This window comes from Rattus norvegicus, chromosome 9 (assembly GCF_036323735.1).
Source record: "Rattus norvegicus strain BN/NHsdMcwi chromosome 9, GRCr8, whole genome shotgun sequence".
NCBI lineage: Eukaryota > Metazoa > Chordata > Mammalia > Rodentia > Muridae > Rattus > Rattus norvegicus.
Window position 1 is genome coordinate 80,132,397 of NC_086027.1, and position 12,057 is coordinate 80,144,453.

At 42.7% G+C, this 12,057-nt stretch overlaps 1 protein-coding gene across 7 annotated transcripts in view; it reads right to left on the reverse strand.

Annotated features, from left to right (window-relative positions):
- Positions 1-11,771, reverse strand: part of Bard1 (BRCA1 associated RING domain 1) — a 74,208-nt gene extending 62,437 nt beyond the window's left edge. For 6 of the 7 annotated variants that reach the window (XM_039084176.2, XM_039084175.2, XM_063267688.1 and 3 more), the window contains exon 1: positions 11,054-11,771. Coding sequence is in view for 5 of the 7 variants with exons in the window: in XM_063267688.1 (XP_063123758.1) it covers positions 11,054-11,193 (140 nt within the window). In the remaining 2 variants the exon portion in view is untranslated. The remainder of the gene's footprint in view (positions 1-11,053) is intronic. The other variant, NM_022622.2, reaches the window with a different exon arrangement.
- Between the last annotated feature and the right edge of the window lie 286 nt (positions 11,772-12,057).

Genomic DNA, 12,057 nt, shown 5'->3' on the forward strand with positions numbered 1-12,057 from the left:
ATGGCTGAGAAACACCTAAAGAAATGTTCAACATCTTTAGTCATAAGGGAAATGCAAATCAAAACAACCCTGAGATTTCACCTCACACCAGTGCGATTGGCTAAGATCAAAAACTCAGGTGACAGCAGATGCTGGCGAGGATGTGGAGAAAGAGGAACACTCCTCCATTGTTGGTGGGATTGCAGACTGGTAAAACCATTCTGGAAATCAGTCTGGAGGTTCCTCAGAAAATTGGACATTGAACTGCCTGAGGATCCAGCTATACCTCTCTTGGGCATATACCCAAAAGATGCCTCAACATATAAAAGAGACACGTGCTCCACCATGTTCATCGCAGCCTTATTTATAATAGCCAGAAACTGGAAAGAACCCAGATGCCCTTCAACAGAGGAATGGATACAGAAAATGTGGTACATCTACACAATGGAATATTACTCAGCTATCAAAAACAACGAGTTTATGAAATTCGTAGGCAAATGGTTGGAACTGGAAAATATCATCCTGAGTGAGCTAACCCAATCACAGAAAGACATACATGGTATGCACTCATTGATAAGTGGCTATTAGCCCAAATGCTTGAATTACCCTAGATCCCTAGAACAAACGAAACTCAAGACGGATGATCAAAATGTGAATGCTTCACTCCTTCTTTAAATGAGGAAAAAGAATACCCTTGGCAGGGAAGGGAGAGGCAAAGATTAAAACAGAGACTGAAGGAACACCCATTCAGAGCCTGCCCCACATGTGGCCCATACATATACAGCCACCCAATTAGACAAGATGGATGAAGCAAAGAAGTGCAGACCGACAGGAGCCGGATGTAGATCGCTCCTGAGAGACACAGCCAGAATACAGCAAATATAGAGGCGAATGCCAGCAGCAAACCACTGAACTGAGAATAGGTCCCCTATTGAAGGAATCAGAGAAAGAACTGGAAGAGCTTGAAGGGGCTCGAGACCCCAAAAGTACAACAATGCCAAGCAACCAGAGCTTCCAGGGACTAAGCCACTACCTAAAGACTATACATGGACTGACCCTGGACTCTGACCCCATAGGTAGCAATGAATATCCTAGTAAGAGCACCAGTGGAAGGGGAAGCCCTGGGTCCTGCTAAGACTGAACCCCCAGTGAACTAGTCTATGGGGGGAGGGCGGCAATGGGGGGAGGGTTGGGAAGGGAACACCCATAAGGAAGGGGAGGGGGGAGGGGGATGTTTGCCCGGAAACCGTGAAAGGGAATAACACTCGAAATGTATATAAGAAATACTCAAGTTAATAAAAAAAAAAAAAAAAAAAGACAAAAAAAAAAAAAAAAAGAATGGAATGTGGACTTAATTAATAATGGAAAATTACTTTGTACTTTGAATGTACTAGTAACCTTCTACAGTACAAGGTTAATAGAAAATAAGAAAATTCAGCTTTAAGGGTAAGTAAGGAAAAGGCATCTAAACTAAAACAATCAAGAAATGAGGATATGCTGTGTAGGAGGTAAAAAGTCAGTGGAACCCAAGCTACAGACCACACCTCAGGAGTGATGAGAGATGAAGAATGTATCCACCACAGCCTTTGCCTTTGTCAACTATGCTCAAAAATAAGCGTTTAAAGTCATGGTAAAAATACTCATTCCAGCACAGGTTGTTACTGCAGAAGACCACAAGGAATTAAACCTTTACCAGGAAGGTCAGGGCTATGCCATGTCATAGCTACTTCATGTACAGCATCCTCTCAGATGAAGGAGTAACAGAGAATCTCTTAAAAACTACACACAAAAACCTGATCATCATGAGTTACCAGTCAAAATTCAGACTCATCTGACTCACCCTTTCAGGGGTATTATTTTAAAGTAAATATTTCTACCATCGTGGTGCCCTTCAGAATCTGGTAACAGTAAAGTCTCGCAGTGTGACGCTTCGTGTTGCTTCTCAGCAGAGCTCTGCTATGGTTGGGCCAGTGTCTGACAATTCCTACTTAGCCTCCATCTAGCTCCGGCCCCACAGCTTTGCCTGGCCTGCTCTCCAAGCCTACACCATACTTCCTTCTCCACAGTAAATACCTGACATGCTTTCCACACTGCCCAAACACTAGACACACAGAGAACATATGAACAATGGCACCACCAAACAAATACGCAGAGGACTTCTTGGATTTGGGTTCCATCCCAAGACTCAATGCAATTACCATGCCATGAAGGACACTAAGCTGTCTCATTCTTTCCTAAGGGGCTTAGAATCAAGTGGGGGTATTAGATAAACTGTTAAGGCCTGGGTAAAATATTAAGGCCTAAATGGAATGTTAAGGCCTACATAAAATGGTAATGCCTAGGTAATTGTTCCCTGACTAGCCTGCCATGTTGTTCTATTACTAATATTATAACTTTCTCATATGCTGTTTTTGTCATTACTAGGAAACTTGCCCAAGTGGATTACATAGTCTGTTATGTTCTGTGCCCTTGGAAACCAATCACAATAGAATTCAGTAGAACTGCTTTGTACAGTTACCCACAATAAGCTTAGACCCAAACCAACCACCCAGCATACTTCCTGCACCTGGAAATAATCTTTATGGTATAAAATGTCCCTGGGATGGACCCCAACATAAGAGAGACACCTGCACCGATATAAGAAACTATTTGGTAAATTAAAGTTTGGTAAGACCTCCCTGGGAACTGACATCCTACTTGGCAGAAAAAGACAGGAGCATGGGTAACTGACTTCCTGGTTAGCAAATTAAGACATGAATGTTTGACAAGTGCCATCCTAGTAGATAAGATAAGAATATTAAACAAAGCAAGTCCCCTGCCACAATTGAATGGCCTAACCAATGGGAGCAGGATAAATGTACAACAAAGACATTTTCCTAAGGAAATCCCTATCCCTAAATCCTGACTAGTGAAATAACTTGGCTCAGACTTAAAAATCCTATAGAACCTTAACTCAATTCCTGAATCTGGACCACGGCCCTGATTCATCAGTCCTAGGGCATACACTCGATCAACCATTGCTGTCTGACTGAGAACGGTGTTCATGTTTCATGTGGTTTGTAAGGCAATTCCTGCACCCCAACATAAGCAAACTGACATAGGACTTAAGGAAGATATAAGATGTTCTATGTTCCAAGGAGCAGTGATAACATCTAGTTAGAGCTCTGGAATTTAATGCTGAAAACAAATACTTTGTATTTTACCTGCCAGATTCTCATTTCCTTCCACATGAGACTTAAAAATTGTTCTGAGTTCCCTGATGGCTTTTATCCACCTAGCATCGATGGCAATGACCCTTAGTGGATGAAGCAAATAAAGGACTGTGCGAAACTTCACTTATATTAGTATGTATAATCTACCCTTACATTTTCTGTATAAAGGATTTGCAAAGAACAGTGCATTATAACTTAGAAACAAACTGAACAGTGAAAACAAGCAATTCTAAAACAATCTTACTTAGTCAGGGCTTCTATTACCACGACAAAAACACCATAATCAAAACACAAGCTGTGGAGGAAAGGGTTTCCTCTGCGTACACTTCCACATTGCTGTTCATCACCAAAAAAGTTAGAACATGAAAATAGGGCAGGACGCTAGAGGTAGGAGCTGATGCATGGAAGGATGCTACTTACTGGCTTGCTCTCCATGGCTTACTCAGCCTGCTTTCTTATAGAACCTAGGACCACCAGCCCAGGTTGCACCACCACAATGAACTTGGCCCTCCCCATCAGTCACTAAGAAAATAAATGTCTTACAGTCAATTTTTTTAAGGTGTGTGTGTGTGTGTGTGTGTGTGTGTGTGTGTGTGTGTGTGATATGTTTTTGCATGTTGCCTGCATGATAAAAGAGGACATTAGATCCCATTACAGATGGTTGTGAGCCACCATGTAGTTGCTGGGAATTCAACTCAGGACCTCAGGAAGAACAGTCAGTGCTCTTAACCTCTGAGCCATCTCTCTAGCCTTGTAGCCAGATCCAGATCATATAAAGACATTTCCTCAATTGATGTTCTCGCTCCTTTCAGATAATTCTAGTTTGTCAACTTGAAACAAAACTAGCCAGCACACCTACTGACAACATTTTCTTTACAAAGGAAAACTGAATTCAATTGAGATTATACTAATGAAGCAGAAGTATTTAACTGAATGGCTCTCCTAAACTCCCATGAGGTACCAACTGCTAGTTAATATTAGATGGAACAAGGACTCCAGTGCTCTTACATTATACGGTATTCTCAAGGTATTTTTAAGTTACAGATCAGTGTGTTTAACATGAAATTGTACAAACTTCCCAAGCTAATTAAGCACCCTGTTACACTTCCCTTTTCAAGAATGAGAGAAAAGGTAAATAAGTAATACCTTATTCTTTTGGTTTGGGCTTTGTGTTTGGGGGAATGGGTGTTGTGTGCACGCATGCATGCAACATTTTTACTATATATTTCAGGCTAATAACAACTCATAATATTCTTGCTTCTACCAAGGGCTGTGATCACAGACATGAACCATCATGCCCAACTAAGCATATTATCTTTGTGACTATTTTTATTCGAAAGAGATTTTACTTCTCACATAATATGTCTGATTATGGTTTCCCCTCCCTCTACTCCTCCCAGTTCTTCCCACCTTTCTTTTCATCCAGATTCACCCCCTTTCTGTCTCTCATTAGAGACAGTCTCTCATTAGAGATAAACAGGCTTTTAAGGAATAATAAAGTAAGCTAAAACTAACATGTAGGAATAGGATTAAAAAAAAAAAAACAGAAAGAAAAGAACCCAAGAAAGGGCACAAGGTACAGATTCAGATGAAGAGACCACTTGCTTGCACCCAGAAATCCTATAACAAAAACACTAAACTGGAAGCCATAGGATACACCTGAAGGACCTGGTGCAGACCAGTGCAGGCCCTAGGAATGCTGCTTCTCTAGTCTCTGAGGTCATGACCTTTGCTTGTTTCTTGGTGTCTCCCATCCCCTCTGGCTCTTACCCTCCACTGCCTCTTTTGTAGGATTCCCTGATCCCTAAGGGCAGAGAGTTGATGAAGATATCCCACATAGAACAGAGTACCCCAAGGTCTCTACTCTCTGCTATAGTCTAGCTGAGTGGGGTCTGTATTTGCTCCCATCTGCTGTGGGAGGAAGCTGCTCTGATACTTACTGAGCAAGGCACTGATCCCTTCCCCGGCCGGAGTCTCTCTGATTATTTTATATGTCAGATTCACGTAAATCACAAGGGAAAATTTTAAATTTGTATCGAATTGCTTTGTGTCAGCAAATGTCGAATGAGATAATAATTCCAAAAGTAAATGCACAACAGAATTCTAGTAATGACTAATTACAGTAGAGCGTATCCTGGGAGAATCTGCTCTAGAAGCCCCAGTGACTATCTTGTAGATGTGACCAGTGTTGAGTCTGTCTTCTATTCCCTTTCCTCCAAAGTAAACCAGCATCTAAGCAACTGCTGTTCTGGCCTCTTTTAAAGCTTCACCCCTTCCACCTGCCATTCAAAGGCTGAATGTCAAGGCTCACACCTAGGCATTTCTTTCTTCCCTTCTCATTCCTAGAAAGATTTCAGTCACAAGCAAGTAACTCAAATATGTCCCTTGTTATTCGCTAGAGCTTCCTCTGAGCCCAGATGTGCTTACCAGTGATACCTTCACTTGTGGTATAAAAGACAGAATAAAGGCATCCAGCTGTGTTCAGTAGCACACGGGCAAACCTGAACCAGGGAGGCAAGGGAGAAAGAATCTGGGAGTTTGAGACCAACCTGAGCAACATGAGACCCTGTCTTAAATTAAATAAAATAAAAGACATCCCCAGTGTTTGATAAATTTCTGTAGAAGTCACAAGTCCTATATAATAACATCTGCTGGGCCCTCCCCCATAATGGGACTGCATGTATAGTAGTTTTAACTCTGACTCTCAGAAGTCAGACTGACCTACATGTACATCTGCCTTGAGGCCTTAACCACTGTTCAGTATTGGTAATTAACAGTAGAAACCAAGGCAGGATTCTCTTGTGCTCTTGGTGACTTTAAGTAGGTCATCTTAGCATCACCACTTTGAAGCTGGGACCTACTTGACCTCATTTTTTTCATTCATTATTTTAACACTTAGAAACATTATATCTGGCACTGTGGCTAAAAATGTGAGCCTGTCTTTATGAGAACTATACCATAATTGATATAGGCAGACATCAAGCAAAAAAGTGACACATAAATAAATTCCATGAATAAAGAAATTCTACACTGGAGAATATGGACACTAACAACTGTTAATTTTTATTAAAAGCTCTAAACAATGCTAATAATTATGAAGTCTGAATTGGCTTTAAAAGCCAATTCATTTATATTCATCATTTGATAGCTAAAGACATCAGATTTCAAGAAAGCCAGATAAATAGCCCTCCTTAGGAAGTTAACTGTGCTGGTTCTTTTATTTTTATTTATTTTTTTTTTAACTGTCAATGAGAAACAACCTACAGTTACTTGGGTCAAGGGAACTTCAACTGAAAAACTGCCTTATCAGATTGGCTGTGTTAACTGACAATTGACTTAGACAACCCAGGCCACTGTGGCTGCACCCTCCCTAGGTAGCACCCTCCCTAGGCAGTTGGGTCTGGGCTGGGTAAGTAAGACTGCTGAGCTCTGGTTAGAGAGCAGGCAGCATTTCATAATTTCTATTTCAGTTCCTACTTCTAGCTTCCTGTTTTTAGTTCCTGCCCTGGTCTCTCAGTGATAGACCCTGTCCTAGAAGTATAAACTAGAGGAAACCCTTTCATCCCCAAATTGCTTTTGGTTATGATGTTAATCACAGCAACAGGGAAGCAAACTAGAACAATGATTATGTAGACTAAATGGACACTTTGTTTTTAGGCTACTTATCCATCAAGAAGATCTAACTGGTTTTAAGTCTCAGACCATCTAACCAAGTCTCTGTTTATCCTACCATTCTTAGCTTAGTCATTTGCTAATACCACCACCACCACTGTGACCAACGGTTCTATTAATAAAAATGTACCCACATCTCAAAGGTATAACTGCAAAGCCCAATACCTTTGCTCCACCATACAGACCTAGCAAAGTGACTTCTCCGCATCTCCTGGGCCTTCATCATAACTTACCCTGAACTGTGTACCCTTTGTACTCAAAATTGAGCACACATGCCTTACAGGGAGAAAATGCATTGCTGCTACTATGCCTCGGTGATTTCTTGTTCTAATGAATAACCAACCAGTACCACAGCAAACCAGAGGGAGCACTCATCCTACTTAAGGATCACTGGCCTGTAAGAATCACCCCGAAGAGCTGGAACTCCTAAAGAAAGGCAAAAGCGAAATGCCTGGAGTCAGGAAATCGGTGCTTTAAGAACACCCATACCTAACATGGTTGCAAAGGGCAATTTCATTACCACTTAGAAAACAAAGACGTGAACAAAGAGCAGTAGTAACCTGACCCAGGATCTGGGATGCACTGGCAGGCGTCTATCCATTTCCATCCATTTCCTTGTATTTGTATGTTTACCTGCATGCACAGCGGATATGTGTGTGGTATATGCATGAATGGGCACATACAGAGGCCAGAGGCTAATTTAAGAATACAGCCCTCAATCATTTCACCTAAGCTTCTGAGACAATCTTTTACTTAACCTGAGATAACCATTTCAGCCTGACTGCTGACTGGTAAGCCTCTGAGATCTACTGGTTTCCTCTTCCCCCAAAGCACCACACTGGGCTTACAGAGGACACAGCAGCCTCTTACACAGACAATGGGGATGTGAATTCAGATCTTCATGCTGTTTGCTCAAGTGTTTGTACAGCATCCACTTTAACCACCGAGCAACCTTCCCAGGGCCTGGAATCCATGTATACTGCCGTGGGCCCAGCATGCGCAAGGCTGAGGCAGGAGGATCCCAAACTTAAAGCACATACTCATTAAGAATATACATGTGTGTATATATATGCATAATATGTATGTGCTTTAAGTTTATATATGTGTATATGTTATCTTTTTAATAGGGATATTTTGAAAAAAAACAACTATCTTCAAAGTTATGATTATTTTTAATCTTCTCTAAAGTGATATAAAAAGCAAATAATAAAGTTAGCATGAAAAGTCTAACCCTCCTCACTCCAAAAATAGTAGTACCTAATTAATTTTAATTCACAAAACAGCATCACAGGACACCTGGAACCACTAACAGGGCAGTTCTTATATGCATTTCCTGCCTCCTTTGGAAACACATTAGTTCTCTGCTTTCTGCCAGCCTCTCAAATAAGGCCTTCCAGCTTCCCTTCACCAATCTTTAAATAGCTTCTATTTGGTTGTGAGGCTTGGCCCTACCGTCAATGTCACATCTGGCCTCTTCAACACATTCACAGCTTCACCTTGAAGCCAGAGTCATGTTAAAAGGTCAGGAAAGGATGCCCTGTAACATAGCCAATCCACTGTGAGAGCAAGCCATGCTTGCTACAAAACAGATCCAGTGTGCTACACAAGACAGGTGGCAGCTGGGAACAGCAGAGAGATGACAGCTGCAAGCCGAAAGCAAGGGTAATCGGGTAATCGGCAGCCTACTGGGGAGAACGCTGAAGCTCAGAGAAAGAACGTACACGACTTCAAATAACATGACACTCTGGGTGCTGACGAGCTGAAGCAAGCAGCCGACTGACCGTCTACCACTGGTAGCTTTCTTCTAACAAGCAGAGGAGAGGCTGAGAGAGCTTGAGAGATGGCAAAATGGGGAAAGAAAAGCATTTCCAATGTGATCTAAATCACTTCCTCTACAATGCAAACCAGTATGTTCAAAGTGTCTTTAAACTTAAATTTCCTTTGTTAAAACTGAGTCTGAGGCTGGCCATGGCACCATACATCTGTAATCCTAGTGCTAAGAACACTACAGCAGGACGCCACTTAATTTAAAGATAACATGGGCACATGCTATGCTCCCTGCTAGCCTAGGCTACATAGCAAGTTGCAGTATCAACAGAATAAGAAAAAAGTTTGGAAAGTTATTGCCTCTGGTCCAAATCAAGCCGAACCAGTCTGCTTTCCCACAGCCCTTTGAACTTAGAACATTTTTATATTTTTGGTTTGGTTTGGTTTGGTTTGGTTTTTGAGACTGGATCTCACTATGTAGTCCTGACAAGCCAGGAATTCAATGTAGGTAGACCAGGCTGGCGAAACTCAGAAAGGCATCTGATTATAAGTGCCTCCAGAGAGCTGAGAGGAAAGACATGAGTCACCCACTCCCAGCCTTTTAACCCTTTTAAAGAAAGGGGAAAAAAAGATGATTTATAACTGCAAAACCTAAGTAGTATTTGTTGACACTTCATAGGAAAAAAATCAATTCGAAGTCCTATATGAGATTATATCCTCTAATAGTTAAAATAAGTTCACCTACCAGACATTATAAACTGAAAGAAAAAAAAAGAAAGAAAAACAAAACCACAGAAATTCCATATTCCCTGGTCAACCGGATGCGAGCTATTAAAGTCTGGGCCTAACTACTACTGCCTTCAGGCCCTGGACTCCTATGTAAGCTCACTTAGGTTAAAAGAGTTGGCAGTGGCAAAAAGGGAAACTGGTTGTTTAATTTTAGGACAATCTATAGAGCATTTATATACTTTACCTAGTTAGTCTCTTCCAAATGACTTACTGAGCAGACTACATTCTTTTCACCACACCCTTTTGTTACCATTTTTGGATAATTACCACAGGGAACAACTTACATGTATTTAATTTTTTCCTGTCCCAAAAAACAGAATATTTGGGACCCCTGAGGCAGAGTGATAGAAACATGGTAAGTAGGCTTTGTGCTCACTAATGAGTTCTCCATACTCAGAACAGTGTTTTGGTATGGCATAAGTATTCAATAAATGTTTATTACCAAATTTTAGTATTGGCAAATAAGACACGGATGAGCAAATCATTATTACTGAGGAACAGAGAAAACCGAAGATGTGGCTGGAACCTGAAATGTGCTCTGACACAGTCTAAGTGGAAGGCTGTTTCTATCTGTGAGTCTAACTTTGGTTCAACTAATTAAAGCAGTGATTGGGTCTCAACCTTCTCGGATGCTACAACCCTTTAATGCGGTTCCTCATGCTGTGGTGACCCTCTTTGCTACTTCATAACTGTAATTTTGCTATTAAGCAGGGCCTCAGTTTTTAAGACCATCGGGAATGTGTTTCCCAAGGGTCGCGATCCCCAAGTTGAGAACCGCTGATTTCAAGCGAGGCATCACTGGCTTCAGCTATGCAACTATAAGTAGAATTTCCCATAATGCCTACGCCCAGGAAGATCCATATGCTTTAGAAAACACAGAGCTTAGAACGTCTTCATGCTAACAAAATCGCCACTCTTCTAAGAAGTATAATGCCATTCTTTAAAACATTAAGATTTTGTAAAGAATAATTTAATGTAAGTGCAAAGTTTATTGTCAATTATTTTTAAAAAAAAAAAGTTGCAGTTAAGACTGTAATAGCTGAATGCTAAAGACTGAAGGTTCAACTTCCGCTACTTCCAAAGAGAAAAAAGGGAGAAGGGCACTTCCTGGGTAGTATTCGATAAACAGTTACAGGTTAAAAAAAAAAGTACCACTCAGGAAGGCATTTTGGACTGAATAAAACCCATGAGAGGACGTATTGGAGGATCGGTGGTACCATAATCTTTCCATCAAACTATGGGGAAATTGCGATGTCCATCACACTGCCATCCCCAAACTAGCCCTAATTAGGTCCCTACACCCACCCCCCACGCCGAGTCTGCTACTAGAGAAAGGACCAAAAGGTCAGCTTCACTGGGGCTGTTGTGGTCCGCAAACACGGGACCACCTTCCCAGAGCACAGAACTCAACGGCCCTAGAAGCCTCAGGTCCGCCCAGCTCCGAGCGTCACCTTCCGGGCGGGGCCAGCGAGCTGAGCTCTGAGCCACGCCCCCAAGGCAGTTCTCCCGCGAAAATTCGAAAAGTGCCGTTTGAATCCTCTTGGCTGCAGATGACTGGAAAGCCACTCGGAAAACACAGGAATGGGACAGACACGGAGGGGCAGACCAAACCAGGTCGCTAGGCCGGTTCTTACCAGCGGGAGCAGCGCAACAACTTCTCCAGACGGGCAAGCGCCGCACGGCTGTGGGCCCAAAGCCCGTCGGTAGCTGGTTCCATGGCGGGCACGGGAGGAGGCTTGTTCCCGGAGCGGACCCTCGGCGGCCGGTGCGGCATCCCGCGTAGGTGGGGAGGTCAGGTCTGCTTGAGCGCCGCACCCCGCTGGTCACCGCCGAATCCCGCTGAGCGCGGAGTTTCAGAATCCTTGGGTCACCTAGGGCTGGGCAGCGCAAATGCGGTAAAATTCCCAGAGATGGAGGGACGCGGCTTGAAGCCACGCCCTCAAGGTTTGGGGGCGGGGCTTTAGAACGCGGTCAAAGTTCCGGAAATGGAGGGGCAAAGCTTGAGAAGCCACGCCCTCAGGAGTTGTAGGCGGGACTGCGGAAAGCAGACTGCCTGAGCGCGGGTTTGAGGAGGCTTCGGTAGAGGTCACGACCTCAAGTACTAGGAGGCGGGACATAACGCGTTCAAACTTCCTGAGCGGGAAACAGAGCGGCACAGCCTCAAAGCCACGCCTTCAAAGAGGCGGGGCTCCCCGTGGTTTTCATCGCTCCCCCCATCCCCCCACAGGCGCCCCAGCCCCAGCGAGCAGAAAATGCTTACTTACCCGGAAGTCCGGTTCTAAAACAGTGGCAAGCTCGCTACTGTTGAACCTGGAAAAGCTTTTCCCAGGACAATAAAAGTACCACCCTTTATATAAGTTAAGTTTTCTTTTTCTCCTTACTGTAGGATATAAAAGCCCGCTAAATACTAGGTTTCAACTTAACTTTAAACTAGCTGTAAATATCCGACCAAGGCCATGTCTTAGAATTTCTGGTTTGCTTTTAAAATATGATAGATTCCATAATATGTTTTCTTTGTGTGGTTTTTGGTTTTTTTGCTACAGTGTCTACCTTCCTCCGGGATTTTTTTTTCTTTTTGAAACAGTGTTTGCCAAACTGAAGCTAAGGGTGACACGAACTTCTCAATTTGTGATCCTCC